The 17460-nt window shown below is 46.9% G+C and overlaps 1 protein-coding gene across 1 annotated transcript in view; it reads left to right on the top strand.

Annotated features, from left to right (window-relative positions):
* Positions 1 to 16066, top strand: part of LOC119928789 (neutral phospholipase A2 agkistrodotoxin-like) — a 58636-nt gene extending 42570 nt beyond the window's left edge. The window contains exons 4-7 of the mRNA XM_038747305.1: positions 5433 to 5485; positions 7532 to 7676; positions 11084 to 11181; positions 15801 to 16066. Of these exons, the coding sequence (XP_038603233.1) occupies positions 5433 to 5485; positions 7532 to 7676; positions 11084 to 11181; positions 15801 to 15973 (469 nt within the window). The 3' untranslated portion in view covers positions 15974 to 16066. The remainder of the gene's footprint in view (positions 1 to 5432; positions 5486 to 7531; positions 7677 to 11083; positions 11182 to 15800) is intronic.
* Positions 16067 to 17460: the final 1394 nt, after the last annotated feature.

Here is a 17460-nt window from a genome sequence, read left to right as displayed (position 1 = left end):
ATCACATCTACCAATTCCGTTATACTTTCTCCAAGCCCTCAGTACAGTGATCTGCAAGTAGTAAACACTCAATAAATACAATCGATTGAGTGATTGACTGAAAGACAGGACTCAGAGAAGCCCTCCGGGGGAATAGCACAGGAGGGAAAATAGCACAGGATGATCCTTACAGAATCATCAGAGTCATACACTCCCTGGCTCCACCCCCTCCCCACCCTTTCCCACCTCCAGATCCACCTCCACTCCCTTTAGAAGGCCAGACCGTTCAGTCTGAAACACACTGGACCCTCCTGTCATCCCTAGAAGTTGGCACAGCTCAGCTCTGCCCAGAGGTGATGGGGTCAGGCCCTGCCTGGAGGTAAGGAGGAGAGGAGAGAGGGAAGCGGGACATCCAAAGGAGAGAAGAGACAGAATGGTACAGGAGGCAGGGAACGGAGAGAAAAACAAAGGAAGAATAGTAATGGATGAAAGTTGGAAACCTTTAATTCAAATTTGGGAGGATGGAATGAGCCATTTTGAATTTCCTCCAATGCTCTCAAACCCCTGCAATTCCGAGTTACCACTCAGCTGTCCAATCCTTTGACCGTTCGTTGACTGCATCAAAAAAATCCTACTTCCTGAGTTTCCTGTTAGCCAGCACTTTTGTGGGTGACTTATATTGTCCATCTCCTCCCTGAGGTGTTAGAGTGTGAGTTGACTCTCTCCGTTCTTGAGAAGCTCTGCTTCTGCCCCGCACTCTCCCCGGATGAAACCCTAGGCATAACCAGAATGCAACCGAGTCCTCTTTGGCAGTAGCACTTCCTTACTAGTTGATCATGATGAAAGAAGTCCTTCAGGTTGGCATCCTATATGACCTGGGAGCTTGGGTGGACTTGGCAAAATTGCAGCTTTGAGAAAAATTGCCCACTGCCTACCAAAGGGAGAAAACAGGGGTCAGTTACTAAAAAGAAAGTGTTGCAGAAAATGCATGTTCTAAAAACATTTGGGCCCAATCTTATCCCCACTGACCATCATCTTCAACTGCTCAAACTCCCAATTCAACCTCCCTAGCCCTAACTCCTCATCTCCTTTTAGATCTCAAATTTCCCATTTCCTCCAGGACAACTCCACACTGATGTCCCGTCAACGCAGTCTGTCTAAAATTGAACTCCTCATTTGCCCTCCCAAATCTCTTCTCTCCCCGACTTTCCCTCTTCATTTGACAACATAGTCCCCGGCTATGAAGTCTGCCACCTTGGTTTTATCCTTGACTCCTCCCTCTCAATGCCCAAATTGGGTCTGTCGCTAAATCCTGCTGACTTTTCCTCAACAGTACTTCTGGGATTGGTCCCTTCTTCTCTATCTAAATGGCCTCAACGCGGGTCCAGGCGCTGGTCATATCTCAGTTCAATCACTATATCAGGAACACACAAAAAATATCGGCATTCTCAGCACCCATCAAGGCGACCCCTCCGCACACTGCATCTCCAGGCCCTGGAATCACTCTAATGCCATCTGCGGTCTCGGCTAGCTCTCTCCCTCTCCATCTCCCTTTCCCTCTTCCTCTTTCTCTTTTTCCTCTCCACCTCTCTCCCTCTCTTCCCCATGCTAGTCTCAGATGAAAATGGGTTTACCCTGCAGCAAAAAGGGATGGGAAGGTAGCAGGAGGAGGGAGATGCCTTTGTATATTCTGTTTCTTCACCCAGAGAGGGTGGATAGGAAGAGCTTGCCCATCCAAGCTGTTCACTGGTTTCTGCCTTCTCCACCCAAGGAGAACAAATGAAGAATATTCAGTCCATCCTCTCTGGCATCCAGTCAGCCCTGAGTTCCTGCAGGCATTATGAGTCAGGGGTGCCCACTGGGGAAGCATGAGAAGCAACTTGGTGTTGTGGGTAGAGCAAGGGCCTGGGTGCCAGAAGGTCATGGGTTCTAATTCTGGCTCAGAGACTTATCTGCTGTGGGACCTTGGACAAGTCACTTTGCTTCTCTGTGCCTCAGTTACCTCATCTGTAAAATGGGAATTGAGACTGTGAGTCCTAGGTGGGACAGGGACAGTGTCCAACCTGATTTGCTTGCATCCACCCCAGAGCTTAATACAGTACCAGGCACATAGTAGAGTTTAACAAATCCCTTTATTGTTATTATTATTATTAAAGCTTCTCTGGCTCCTCAAGAAATCAATCAATCAACTGAATTTATTGATTTCTTTCTGTGGGCAGCGCATTGCACTAAGAGCTTGGGAAAGTAAAACAGATTTAGTGGCTGTAATCCCTGATCTCAAGAAATCTGTAATCCAGTGGAATTTGGAATCTCAGGCAGTGCTGCTCCAGTTCAGGGAGATAGGGGCCTATCCTGACCTGAATAATCAATCAATCGATCAATGGTATTTATTGAGCACTTTCTCTGTGAAGATGACTGTACTAAGCACTTGGAAGAGTAGAGCACATAGAGTCTGTAGACATGTTAAGAGCTCAGTAAATACGATTGAATGAATGAATTGATTGAATTGAATGAATTGAATTGAATTGAATTGAATGATTGAATTGAATGAATGAATCCCCCCACCTTACCTCCTTCCCCTCCCCACACCACCTGTATATATGTATATATGTTTGTATGCATTTATTACTCTATTTATTTATTTATTTGTACATATTTATTCTGTTTATTTTATTTTTTTAATATGTTTTGTTTTGTTGTCTGTCTTCTCCTTCAAGACTGTGAGCCCACTGTTGGGTAGGGACCGTCTCTATATGTTACCAACTTGTACTTCCCAAGCGCTTAGTACAGTGCTCTGCACACAATAAACGCTCAATAAATACGATTGAATGAATGAATGAATGAATGTTCCCTGACCACAAGGAGCTTACAGTCTCCAGAAGCAGCATGGTATAGTGGATTGAGCATAAACCTGGAAATCAGAAAGTCATAGGTTCTAATTCCGGCTCTGTCATTTGTCAACTGAGTGACTTTGGTCAAGTCACTTCACTTCTCTGTGCTTCAGTTCATGTCATCTGTAAAATGGGGATTGAGACTGTGAGCCCCACGTGGGACAGGGACTGTGTTCAACCCAATTAGCCTGTACCCACACCAGCGCTCAGTACAGTGCACGGCACACAGTAAAGCACTTACCTAATACCACAGTTATTCTTATTATCTATTTCCAGGATGGTGACCCCACCTTCCTCAATTCCCTCCTGTCTCCCCTCCCCGCTGCCCAGCACTTATTCTGTTGTAGCATCTTTGTATAGTCATAACCTGTGCCCAGACAGAAATGTCTTGTGTGGTGGGCACTCCCTCCTCTGCACCCCTGCCTGGGAGATGGGGCATTGTGGAGACATGAGGGGGTACTGCCAAATTGACTAGCTCTTCTCATTGAAAAGTTACCTAACAATGGCTTCACTGGCACTATCTTCTCCTGGTTCTCCTCCCATGTCTCTGGACGCTCCTTCTCAGTCTCTTTGGTTGACCCCTAAATGTGGACATCTCTCGAGGTTCAGTTCAGGGTTCCAATCCCTGCTCCACTACATGTCTGCTATGTGACCTTGGGCAAGTCACCTAACTTCTCTAGGCCTCTGATACTTCATTTGTAAAATGGGGATTAAGAGTGTGAACTCCATGTGGGACAGGGACTGTGTCCAACCTGAATGACTTGTATCTTACCCCAGCTCAGAGAACAGTGCTTGGCACATACTAAGTATAGTAATAATAATAATAATTTAACAGGTCCAAAACAGAACTCCTCATCTTCCCACCCAAACCCTGTCCTCTCCCAAGCTTTCCCATTACTATAGACAATACCACTATCTTCCTTGTTTCAAAAAGCCTTGACTCATCTCTCCCATTCAACCCACAAACTCAATCTATCACTAAATCCTGTCAGTCCTACCTTGACGACAATGCTAAAATCCACTCTTTCCTCTCCATCCAAACTGCTACCACGCTGATCCAAGCACTTCTATCCTTCCTTGACTGCTGCATCAGTCTCCTTACTGACCTCCCTGCCTCCTGTCTTTCCCCTCTTCAGTCCTTACTTCACTGAGCTCAGATCAGTTTTCTAAGACAACATTCATTCCACGTCTTCCCCCATTCCTCAAGACCCTCCAGTGGGTGCTCATCCATCTCTGCATCAACTCCTTACCATTGTCTTCAAATCACTCGATCAACTTGCCCGCTTCTACCTTATCTCACTGATTTCCTTCTACATCTAACCCACATGGCTTATTTCACCCAATACCAACCTTATCACTGTACCTCGATTCCATCAATCTCGCCACTGACTCTGCCCTGGAATTTCTTCCCTCTTCATATAAGACAGACACCATTCCCCCCTCCTTCAAGATCTTATTAAAATCACATCCCCTCCAAGAGACCTTCCCCATCTAAGCCTTCATTTTTTCTACTCCCTCTTCCTTTTATGTCATCTTTGCACTTGAATCCATACCCTTATGAGAAGCAGCGTAGCTCAGTGGAAAGAACCCGGGCTTTGGAGTCAGAGGTCTTGGGTTCAAATCACAGCTCCGCCAGTTGTCAGCTGTGTGACTTTGGGCAAGTCATTTCACTTCTCTGGGCCTCAGTTATCTCATCTGTAAAATGAGGATTAAGAATGTGAGCCCCCCGTGGGACAACCTGATCACCTTGTAACCTCCCCAGCACTTAGAACAGTGCTTTGCACATAGTAAGCACTTAATAAATGCCATTATTATTATTATTATATGCTTTAAGCATGATATCCACCCCACCCTCAGCCCTACAGTACTTACGTACATATCTGTAGTTTATTTTAATGTCTGTCTCCTGATTTAGACTTTGTAAGTTCCTTCAATCAATCATTTTTTTATTATGAACTTACTGTGTGCAGAACACTATATTAAGCACTTGGGAGAGTACAATAAAGCAATATAACAGAGTTGGTAGACACATTCCCTGCCCACAGTGAGTTGACAGTCTAAAGGGGGAATCATTACACACCAACGTCCTTACCGCTGTGAACAGGTTTGTGGCACATTGTACTGACCTTGTCTACCAATTCGGTTGTATTGAACTCTCCCAATCATGTAATACCATGTTCAGCACACAGTAAATGCTCAATAAATGCCATCAACTGATGGATTGAATTACCCACAGTCCTTGGGATGGGCAGCATGGCTTTGTGGATAGAGCACAGCACTGGGAGTCAGAAGGTCATGGATTCTAACCCCAGCTCTGCCTCTTGTCTGCTGTGTGTTCTTGAGCAAGTCACTTCACTTCTCTGTGCCTCAGTCACCTCATCTTTAAAATGGGGATTGAGACTGTGAGCCTGACGTGGGACAGTGTCCAACTCGATTTGCTTGTATTCACCCCAGCGCTTAGTACAGACTCTGGCACAAAGTCAGCGCTTAAATACCAGCATTACTATTAATCCAGCTTTGCCTTAGGGGTAAGCTAATGGGGCTTTCTTTTTTGTTTCAAAGATCCTGGAATAAGATGGAGACTGTCTTTGTGCTCACACTCCTGGCTGTCTCAGGTGAGTTCCATGAAGGCCCTTACCCAGAGAATCTTGGCATCTTCTCCCAGATCCCTGGCACTGTTCTCACTGGAATCCCAGAGATTCCAGCCTAGCTCAACACCAAGAGAGCGATGTGGGGAATGGAGACTCCATATCAAGCAGAAACTTCTGACCTGAAGCTGTCAGGCACTTAATCAGCTCTCTCCCTCCTACACATTCTAGCTCCCCTCCCACTAATAATAATAACAACTGTAGGTATTTATTGAGCATTTACTATGTGCCAGGAGATGTACTAAGTGCTGGGGTGGGTACAAGCAAATCGGGTTGGACACTGTCCCTGTCCCGCAGGAATTCACAATCTCACTCCCCATTGTACAGATGAGGTAGCTGAGACCTAAAGAAGTGAAGTGACTTGCCCAAGGTCACAGAACAGACAAGTGGCAGAGCCGGGATTAGAACCCACAACCTTCTGACTCCCTCGCCCATACTCTATCCATTATGCCATACTGTATGCATCACTCTTCTCAAACCCACCTTCTCACCGTGCCCTCTCCCTTGCTGTTGATCTCTTGCTCCTGTCCTTCCCCCTGACTGGAACTCTCTCCCCATTCACATCTAATAAAAATAATTGTGGTATTTGTTAAGCACTTACTATGTGCCAGGCACTGTACTAAATACTGGGGTGGAAACAAGCAAATCGGGTTGGTCACAGTCCCTGCCCCACAGGGGGCTCACAGTCTCAATCTCCATTTTACAGATGAGGTAACTGAGGCACAGAGAAGTAAAGTGACTTGCTCAAGGTCACACACACCAGACAAGTGGCAGAGCCGAGATTAGAACCTTCTGATTCCCGGACCCATGCTCTATCCACTACTTCATGCTGCTTCTCTGGCAGACCACTGCTCTTCCCTTCTTCAAAGCCCTTTTAAAATCATATCTGGTCAACATCCCCTAATTCATCTCTCAGCTCTCCACGCTATTTCCCTGCTAAAGCCACACTGGCACTTCTGTGTCACCTAAACATTTGGGTACTCATTTCTACCACCCCCACCCTCCAACCCTGTACATATCTATAAGCTCCGCTGCTTCCTCCTACATGCAATTTATTTTAGTGTCTCTCTCCCCTGCTACATTATTGGACTGTATCCTACCTGATTAACTTGAATCTATTCCAGGGCTTAGAATGGTGCTTAGTCCATAGTAAGTGCTTAACAAGTACGCTAATTATTATTAGATCCTTAAGAACACAGATTGTGTTTCACATATAGTAAGTGCTTAACAAATACCACCATTAATATTGTCATTACTACTAGTTTATTGTACTCATCCAAAGTGGTTGGTTCAGTGCTCTGTAAGGAGCAAGAACTCCATAAATACTATTGATTAGAACTAGATGGAGTAGAAGCAGCGTGGTTTAGTAAGAAGAAACATGCCTAGTGAAAAGAGCACAGGACTGGAAGTCAGAGGACCTGGGTTCCAATCTTGTCTGCTGTGTGACCTTAGGCAAGCCGTCTCATTTCTTTGTGCCTCAGTTACCTCATCTGTAAAATAATAATAATAAAATGAGGATAAAGACTGAGAATTCCATGTGGGATATGGACTCTGTCCAACCCAATTATCTTGTATCTACCCCAGTACTTAGTAGAGTGCCTGGCACATAGTAAGAGCTTAACAAGTACCATTAAAAAAAAAAAAGACGGAGCTGGACTGGCCTAGGAAAAAAGGTAATACTGGGAATTAGGAGATCTGTGTATACAAGGCTAACATGCAAATCTGTGAAGCATTCATATTTTTTCCTTTATTCATCCCCCTCTTAGCCCCACAGCACTTAGGTACATATCTGTAATTTATATTACTGTCTCTCTCCCCCTCTAGACTGTAAGCTTGTTGTGGGCAGCGAATGTATCTATTGTTCTGTTGTGCTTTCCCAAGGACTTAGTACAGTGCTCTGCAAACAGTAAGTGTTCAAGAAATACAATTGACTGACTATACAAAAGAACCGTAGCCTTCCTAGCCCCTGAGCCAGATTGAGATTCTAACTGGTTGGTCTGAGCTGTTTTACAGGGGTGACTGTCGTTCAGGGGAGCATTTTCGAACTTCAAAACATGATCCAAGAATCAACAAACCAACCTGCAGTGCCCAATTACTCCACCTACGGCTGCTACTGTAGCTCGGCCGGACGAGGGCTGCCCCTGGATGAAAGTGACCAGTAAGACCTTACTACGACTCCCGAAACTTCCCACCTGGAGGGACAGAAGGGCTGGGAGCAGAAAATCCAGGGGCCACCCACCCATATACAGAAATAAATAGGAATCCAGGGAGGCTAATGGACTTACCCAAGTAGGACCAGGAAAAGGACATGGATTGGGAAAGGGGTAAAGGCTGTCAGAATTGGTTTCCTTGTGTCCCCTGGAGCAGAGGGAAGCTAAACAGGGAGATGGATTAGCTTTCCACAACCACGTGGGTCTGTCCTGCCCTCACCAGCACAAATGTGTGAGCCCCACTTCCCCACTAAGGGGGAGAAGGGCAAAGCAGACACAGTGATCTTCAAAAAGCCCTTCAGGGCTGCCTTGTTCATTCCCAGCCCTCCAGGTAATAGAACACCTAAGTCACCCAAGGCACTAAGAGGCACAGGTTGGGCCACAAACAAGATTTGAAAAGAGACAACTGTAAAGCAACGTGGTCTAGTGGAAAGAGCACTCACCTGGGAGTCAGAGAACCTGGGTTCTAATCCTAGCTCCACCGTTTGTCTGCTGCATGACCTTGGGCAAGTCAGTGAATTTCTCGGGCCCTCTCCTAGCTCATCTGTAAAATGGGGATTAAGACTGTGAGCCTTATGTGGGACAGGCACTGTGTCCAACCCAATTTTCTCGTATCTACTCCATTATTTACTGCAGTGTCTGGCACACAGTAAGTCAATCAATCAATCAATCAATCAATCGTATTTATTGAGCGCTTACTATGTGCAGAGCACTGTACTAAGCGCTTGGGAAGTACAAATTGGCATCACATAGAGACAGTCCCTACCCAACAGTGGGCTCACAGTCTAAAAGGGGGAGACAGAGAACAGAACCAAACATACCAACAAAATAAAATAAGTAGGATAGAAATGTACAAGTAAAATAAATAAATAAATAAATAAATAGAGTAATAAATATGTACAACCATATATACATATATACAGGTGCTGTGGGGAAGGGAAGGAGGTAAGACGGGGGGATGGAGAGGGGGACGAGGGGGAGAGGAAAGAAGGGGCTCAGTCTGGGAAGGCCTCCTGGAGGAGGTGAGCTCTCAGCAGGGCCTTGAAGGGAGGAAGAGAGCTAGCTTGGCGGATGGGCAGAGGGAGGGCATTCCAGGCCCGGGGGATGACGTGGGCCGGGGGTCGATGGCGGGACAGGCGAGAGCGAGGTACAGTGAGGAGATTAGTGGTGGAGGAGCGGAGGGTGCGGGCTGGGCAGTAGAAGGAGAGAAGGGAGGTGAGGTAGGAGGGGGCGAGGTGATGGACAGCCTTGAAGCCCAGGGTGAGGAGTTTCTGCCTGATGCGCAGATTGATCGGTAGCCATTGGAGGTTTTTGAGGAGGGGAGTAATATGTCCAGAGCGTTTCTGGACAAAGATAATCCGGGCAGCAGCATGAAGTATGGATTGAAGTGGAGAGAGACACGAGGATGGGAGATCAGAGAGAAGGCTAGTGCAGTAGTCCAGACGGGATAGGATGAGAGCTTGAATGAGCAGGGTAGCGGTTTGGATGGAGAGGAAAGGGCGGATCTTGGCAATGTTGCGGAGCTGAGACCGGCAGGTTTTGGTGACGGCTTGGATGTGAGGGGTGAATGAGAGAGCAGAGTCGAGGATGACACCAAGGTTGCGGGCTTGTGAGATGGGAAGGATGGTAGTGCCGTCAACAGAGATGGGAAAGTCAGGGAGAGGACAAGGTTTGGGAGGGAAGACAAGGAGCTCAGTCTTCGACATGTTGAGCTTTAGGTGGCGGGCGGACATCCAGATGGAGATGTCCTGAAGGCAGGAGGAGATGCGAGCCTGGAAGGAGGGGGAGAGAGCAGGGGCAGAGATGTAGATCTGGGTGTCATCAGCGTAGAGGTGATAGTTGAAGCCGTGGGAGCGAATGAGGTCACCAAGGGAGTGAGTGTAGATTGAGAACAGAAGGGGACCAAGCACTGAACCTTGGGGAACCCCCACCATAAGAGGATGGGAGGGGGAGGAGGAGCCTGCAAAAGAGACTGAGAAAGAACGACCGGAGAGATAAGAGGAGAACCAGGAGAGGACGGAGTCTGTGAAGCCAAGGTCAGATAACGTGTGGAGGAGAAGGGGGTGATCCACAGTGTCAAAGGCAGCTGAGAGGTCGAGGAGGATTAGGACAGAGTATGAGCCGTTGGATTTGGCAAGCAGGAGGTCATTGGTGACCTTTGAGAGCGCAGTTTCCGTGGAATGAAGGGGACGGAAGCCAGACTGGAGGGGGTCGAGGAGAGAGTTGTTGTTGAGGAATTCTAGGCAGCGCGTGTAGACAACTCGTTCAAGGAGTTTGGAAAGGAATGGTAAGAGGGATATGGGACAATAACTAGAAGGTGAGGTGGGGTCAAGAGAGGGTTTTTTTAGGATGGGAGAGACATGGGCATGTTTGAAGGCAGAGGGGAAGGAACCAGTGGAGAGTGAGCGGTTGAAGATGGAAGTTAAGGAGGGGAGAAGGGATGGAGCGAGAGATTTCATAAGATGAGAGGGAATGGGGTTAGAAGCACAGGTGGCCGGAGTAGCACTTGAGAGGAGGGAGGAGAGTTCCTCTGAGGATACCGCTGGGAAGGATGGGAGAGTAGCAGAGAGTGTTGAGAGCCGGGGGGTTGGAGAAGGGGGGAAGAGACTTTGGGGAGGTCGGACCTGATGGATTTAATTTTGTTAATGAAGTAGGAGGCCAGATCGTTGGGGGTGAGGGAAGGAGGAGGGGGAGGAACCGGGGGCCTGAGAAGGGAGTTGAATGTACGGAAGAGCTGGCGGGGGTGATGGGCATGGGTGTCAATAAGGGAGGAGAAATAGTTTTGTCTGGCAGAAGAGAGGGCTGAGTTAAGGTAGGAAAGGATAAACTTGAAGTGAACGAGGTTGGCATGGTGTTTAGACTTTCGCCAGCAGCGTTCGGCAGCTCGAGCATAAGAGCGAAGGAGGCGGACAGTGGCAGTGATCCAGGGCTGTGGGTTAGTGGTGCGAGAGCGGCGAAGGGAAAGGGGAGCGAGCGAGTCTAGCTGAGTAGAAAGGGTAGAGTCCTTAACAAATACCATAAAAAACCCTCTTCAGCTCCTCCCCCAGAAAAGATTCCACAGAATTCAGCAGGCAATCAATCAATCAAAGGCAAGTATTCCAATGCCCCTGGCCCTGGGAAATGACACCCCCCCTCCCTTTTTCTAATGGTATTTGTTAAGCACTTACTACGTGCCAGGCACTGTTCTAAACGCTGGGGTAGATACAAGGTAATCAGGTTGGACACAGTCCACATCCCACATGGGGCTCACAGTTGCAACCCCCATCCACACTCCCGGATCTTCCCCTAAGGCCTCAAGTTCCACTGGTGCTTTTATTTCATCCCCAGACTCACCCTGTTCTTCCTCTGCCACCAGATGCTGCCATAATCACACCTGTTGCCATTCCCAGATTCACAATTGCAAACTGGACTCCCCCTACTCCTACATCTTCTCAAAAGGAATCATCACATGCAGTAAGTCGCTCTTGGATCAACCAATCAATCAACGGTATTTATTCAGCGCTTATATACATAGAGCACTATACTAAACTCTTGGGAGAGTACAATGCAACAGAAGTAGGAGACCCATTCCCTGCCCAAAATGAGCTTACAGTCTAGATGGGGTGACAGACATGAATACAAATAAGTAAATCACAATATATAGTTTTAGATGTACATGAACCCCCTTTTTCCTCTCCCCCTCCCCATCCCCCCACCTTACCTCCTTCCCCTCCCCACAGCACCTGCATATATGTTTGTACAGATTTATTACTCTACTTATTTTACTTGTACATATTTACTATTCTATTTATTTTGTCAATGATGTGCATCTAGCTTTACTTCTATTTATTCTGATGACTTGACACCTGACCACACGTTTTGTTTTGTTGCCTGTCTCCCCCTTCCAGACTGTGAGCCCGTTGTTGGGTAGGGACTGTCTCTATATGTTGACAACTTGTACTTCCCAAGCGCTTAGTACAGTGCTCTGCACACAGTAAGTGCTCAATAAATACGACAATGAATGAATGAACGAAATGCTGTGGGGTTGGGGTGAATAGCAAATGTCCGTAAGTCACAGGTCCAAGCGTGTAGATCTCGCAGAGGGAGGAGGAGCTGGGGAAAAGAGGATGTAATTGGGGAAGGCTTCTTGGAGGAGATGTGACTTTAATAGGGCTTTGAAAGGGGAGAGAGTGGTGGTCTGGCATATATGAAGGGGAAGGGAGTTCCAGGCTAGGGAGATGATGTGGAAAAACAGATGGTGGTGAGATAGATGAGATTGGGAGATAGGGAGTAAACTGGCTCTAGAGGATTCGAGTGTGCAGGCTGGGCTGTAGAGGAAGATCAGTGAGATGAGGCTCAGTATCTGAGTACTTAGGCTGAGAATAATTCCCCAGAGGTTTTTTTTTATTTTCACTGCCACTGTGCTCTCCTCATCTTATTATTTGTGGTGACTCTGCTAATCAGCTCTCGGAACAGAGTGTCTAGATTGTGTCCAGCCTGATTCACCTGTATCTACCCTGGCGCTTGTAAGAGTGCTTGACACATAGTAAGTGCTTAAAAGATACCATAATAATAAAAGCAAGCGCTTAATACAGTGCTCTGCACACAGTAAGTGCTCAATAAATATGATTGAATGAATGAATAATAGGTTATGACATCACCATCGATCTCAATCTGTATCCCCAGTTTGATGACCCACCCAACCTCTTCCACCCTACAGTTCTACACTTTTTACCATCTTTCTATCAATCTTATTGACTAAGCACTTACTGTGTGCAGAGCTATGTACTGAATTGTTGGGAGAATACAAGATATCAGAGTTGGTAGACACACTCCCTGTCCACAATGAGCTTACTCTCTAGAGTCTAGAACTTACAGTCTCTGCCCATAGGCCAGATAATATGATTGGCAAAGGTCATAGATATGAATTTTGCCATTGTGATTACTAGAGTGAAGAGGAATCAGGATTTAGGGGAGCTAGAGGCTGGGAGGTGGCTTGGCTTCCTGCTAATAGGCCAGAAAGCCACCATTTGGGGGTCTCCTCGGCCTTGATTGGAAACCAACAGATCTTACAAGAGATCCAGAGTGAGTGAGGGGCCATCTCTATTGCCCACTTAGTGTTGGCACCCATGAGAGAGACCCTGGGGATCATACCTACAAGGAGCCATGAACCCATTTCAGAATCACCCCCAGAGAAAGTACCCAGCAACCTTTCTTTAGCAGTGAAACCTCCATGGAAATTGTAGTTTTCGTAGTTGAGATATCTCTTCAGAGAAGGGGATTCCATTCCTCAGCTTACTTAAAGCTCAATTAATAGTACTTTTTGAGCATCTACTGTGGGTTGAGCATTGTACTAAGCATTTGGTCTAGGTAGTACTTGGGAAGCACTGTAGCCTAGTGGAAAGAGCACTGGCCTGGGCATCAAAGGATCTGGGTTCTAATTATGTCTGTGCCTCTTGCTCACTGTGTGACTTTGAGCAAATCACTTAACTTCTCTGGGTCTCAGTTTCCTCATTGGTAAAATGGGGATTAAATCCTACTTCCTCCTACTTAGATTGTGAACCTCATGTGGGACAGGGACTGTGTCCAACCTGATTATCTTGTATCTACTACAGTGCTTAGTTCAGTGCTTGGCACAAGGTAAGCACTTAACAAGCACCATGATTAGTATTATCAGGTAGATATGGTCCCTGCCCTTAAGGAATTTTCAAATGAACTGGCAAAGCATGCATTCATACATTAGTTATAATTAGTGGGAGGAGGAAAGATAGATTCAATTGGAAAAGCAAGAAGGATAGCAGAATCTAGGAATAAATAAGTGAAAGAATAATTAGAGTATATAGGTCAATATGTACATAAGGGCCACAGGAAGTGCCAGAGTGAAAGGAAATTGGGGTGAAGAGCCCTGAGATGGTAGAATTCAATGAAGAAGAGGCTTCCTGGAGGAGGTGGGATTTCAGGAGGACTTTGAAGCTGGGGAGAGTTGCGGATTGCCAGATTTTAAGGGAAGGTGTTCCAAAAAATGGGGAGGAAAAACTGAGTGGGTGTTAGCAGAGTAGGCCTGAACCTGTGAGAGAAGTCAATTTCAGGGCATCCCATGCTCACCCAATTCCACCCCAAAACCTAGAGGGATGGAATCCGGCCAGCTTTGAGATTGCAGCAAGGAATAGACTGGACCTTTGGGCTCCCTTCCGTGATGCTAAGCACCAGATGTATTAGGGCCCTGATGACTTTGCTTGCACGGCAGCTGAGTACAGTAATTTGCACACAGTAAGTGCTCAGTATATACGATTGAATGAATGAATGAATTCTGCTCCCATCCTCACCCTACCAGCTTCCCTCTACAGCGAGAGCCTCCGAATAGCTGTGCAGTGTGAAGCTGGGCAGCAGCTGAGGGGAGGAGCTGGAGATCTTGAGTGACAGAAGGAAATAACTCCAGGGCCAGCATCTCAGATACTTAGAAGGGTTCATCCTTTGTAGTGTACTCTCCCAAGTGTTTAGTACAGTGCTCTGCACACAGTAAGTGCTCAGCCTAGTGGAAAGAGCACTGGGCTGGGAGTCAAAGGATCTGGGTTCTAATTATGTCTGTGCCTCTTGCTCACTGTGTGACTTTGAGCAAGTCACAGCTTCTCTGGGTCTCAGTTTCCTCATCGGTAAAATGGGGATTAAATCCTACTCCCATCACCGTTGATGATGGTGATGATGAACACTGTAAGCCTTTAGACTGTAAGCTCGTTGTGGGCAAGGGAATGTGTCTACCAGTTCTGTTGTATCGTACTCTCGCGAGTGTTTACAACAATGCTCTACACACCGAATGCGCTCGATAAATACCATTGATTGATCATGGGCAGAGAGTGTGTCACTTGCTTGTGGTATTTACCAATTCTACTGTATTGTACCTTCCAAGCCCTCAGTACAATGGTCTGCACACAGTAAGTATTCAATAAATGCCATTGACTGATTGTACATCCCAAGTGCTCAGTATAGTGCATTGCATCCAGTGGGGGCTCAGTAAACATTGCCACTATTTACTGATCTATTACTTCTTCACTGCTCGGGGTTCATTCGTTCATTCAATTCAATCATATCTATTCAGCGCTTACTGTGTGCAGAGCAGTGCTTTGCACATAGTAAGCGCTTACTAAATGCCATCATTATTATTATTATTACAAGTTGGCAGCATATAGAGACGGTCCCTACCCAACAACGGGCTCACTGTCTAGAAGGGGGAGACATACAACAAAAGAAAACATGTGGACATATGTCAAGTCATCAGAAAAAGTAGAAGAAAAGCTAAATGCACATCATTAACAAAAAGAATAGTAAATATGTACAAGTTAAATAAATAGAGTGATAGGTCTGTACAAACATATATACAGGTGCTGTGGGGAGGGGAAGGAGGTAGGGCAGGGGGGATGGGGAGGAGGAGAAGAAAAAGGGGGCTCAGTCTGGGAAGGCCTCTTGGAGTTGGTGGGAAGCAATCACTAGAGAAGAAGGAGGAAGAGGAGTGGGACGAGGAGGAGGAGGAGAAAGAGGAGGAGGAGGAGGACCAGAAGAGAAGAGACGCAGAAGGAAAATGAGGAGGAGCAGGATAAAAAGGGGGAGGAGAAGGAGAAAAAAGGAGAAGGAAAAGGAAAAGAAGGAGAACATTTATTTTAAGTGCTTATTATGTGTGAAGCACTGCACTAAGTGCTTGGATGGATATACATTAAGCAGATCACATGCAGTCCCCATCCCAAATGCAGCTCACGGTCTAAGGTGGAAGAACAGAAGTATTGGAACCCCCATTTTACATATGAGGAAACTGAAGCACAGCGAAGTGAATTGCCTTCCCCAAGGTCACACAGCAGGTAAGTGACAAAACTCATATTAGAACCCACCCACCACGAAGAGTGCAGCCTAATTACCAACCAACCCCTCATTCTTCCCCCATCAGGCAATATATACAGGAGGCAGAGAGAACATGCAGCTCAGTGCCTGAGGTTGACACCTTCCTGCTCCTCCGTAGACTGTGGAGGCTGATTCCTCTTTCCCCAGCATGTTCCTCTCCTGGATATTCACCTCTGAGCCCTGCTCTGCTTCTGTCCCGGCAGTTTCGGAAGACCCTTGTGAGCAGCAGCTGTGCAATTGCGACAAGATAGCCACCTACTGCCTGACACGCAATCTGGACTCCTACAACAAGCTGTATCGTTACTATCCCACACAGGAGTGCGTCGGAGCAAAGATGGAGTGCAAGAAGGCCTGGGACCCAAGCCCCTCTCCTTAAGGAAAATACGTCACTCCAGTCCCCGCCCCCCCACAAACTACCCACTTTGGTCTTCCTTCCTCCTCCTGTTTCCCATGCCCTTCTCTCTCACTCCCCTTGTTCCCTGGCTTTTCGGTCCCATCTTCTCTCTTCTTCTTCTGATGGGCTGGGAACATGCCTACCAACTTTACTGCACTGTATTCTCCCAAGCACTTAGTTCTGCTCTCTGCCTAAAGCAAGCACTCAATAAATACCATTGATTGATTGATTGATTCTTCTGGCTCTTCTCGGAGTCCCCAGGGCCTGCTCCAGCCCCTGGGATCCTTCCCCAAGGTCTGTGCTGTTTCACGCCCCAGGGGTCACTTCTTCCTACATCTCTTCTCCACTCAGCTTCCCTTTGGCCTTCCTCCCTTTCCCCTCTCTGGTCTCCTCTCACACTCATGGTTTCCTCAGGAAATCTCCCGTCCCAGCTTCTACTCCCCATCCTTCCCCACAGTGAGAAACGGCAGGACGAAGCACAGGCCTGAGAGTCAGAAGGATCTGGGTTCTAATCCCAGCTCCGCCATGAGTCCTTAGGGAAGTCACTTCATTTCTCTGGGTCTCAATTTCCTCATCTGAAAAATGGGCATGAGGACTGTGAGCCCTATGTGGGTCAGAGGCTGTATCCAACCTGATTAACTTAGATACCCCAGCGGTTAGTACAGTGCCTGACACATAGTAAGTGCTTAAGAAATACCATAAATAAAAAGTCCCCTTCTCAAAGCACATTAACACTGGCAGAATCAGGCTCTTCAGGCCTCAGCTCCACCCTAGTTATAAGTCCCAGGGATTCTAAGTCATTCAATCAATCAATGAATGGTATTTACTGGGTGTTTACTGTGCATAGAGCAGTGTACTAAGCAGGATAGACTGGGTTTGGGTTGGGATCATAGCTGTGTTGGATTCCTCTTGGAGGTTTTTCCTTATTGGTCCAGTCATTCTTGGCCTATTGTGAGAATCCGGGGTTGGGGGGTGGCCTGGGCCAGTTCTGGACCCCGGAGGGCAGGGGAAGAGAGAGAAGGGGAGGGTAAAAAGGTTGCATCACTATTACATTCATTCAATCATATCAATCATATTTATTGAGCGCTTACTATGTGCAGAGCACTGTACTAAGCGTTTGGGAAGTACAAGTTGGAAGTACAAGTTACATCAGCCAGGCATAGCCCCAGGGGAAATTGCAGGCTGAATCTGGTCTAATACAGCATGGGCCTTGGAGCCAGAAGCACCTGGGTTCTAATCCTGGCTCCGCCACTTATGCGGTGCATGACCTTGGGCAAGTCATTCACTTCTCTGTGTCTTAGTTACCTCATCTGTAAAATGGGGATTAAGACCGTGAGCCCCACGTGGTTAGGTTGTATCTACTCCAGTGCTTAGTACCATACCTGAATAAGTGTTTGTTAAGCACTTACTATGTGCCAAGCACTGTTCTAAGTACTGGGGTAGATACAAGGTAATCAGTTTGTCCCACG

The sequence above is a fragment of the Tachyglossus aculeatus genome, chromosome 5 (assembly GCF_015852505.1).
Source record: "Tachyglossus aculeatus isolate mTacAcu1 chromosome 5, mTacAcu1.pri, whole genome shotgun sequence".
In the NCBI taxonomy this organism is placed as follows: Eukaryota; Metazoa; Chordata; class Mammalia; order Monotremata; family Tachyglossidae; genus Tachyglossus; species Tachyglossus aculeatus.
Note: the sequence above shows the minus strand (reverse complement) of the source record. Positions and strands in the feature narration are given on the sequence as shown.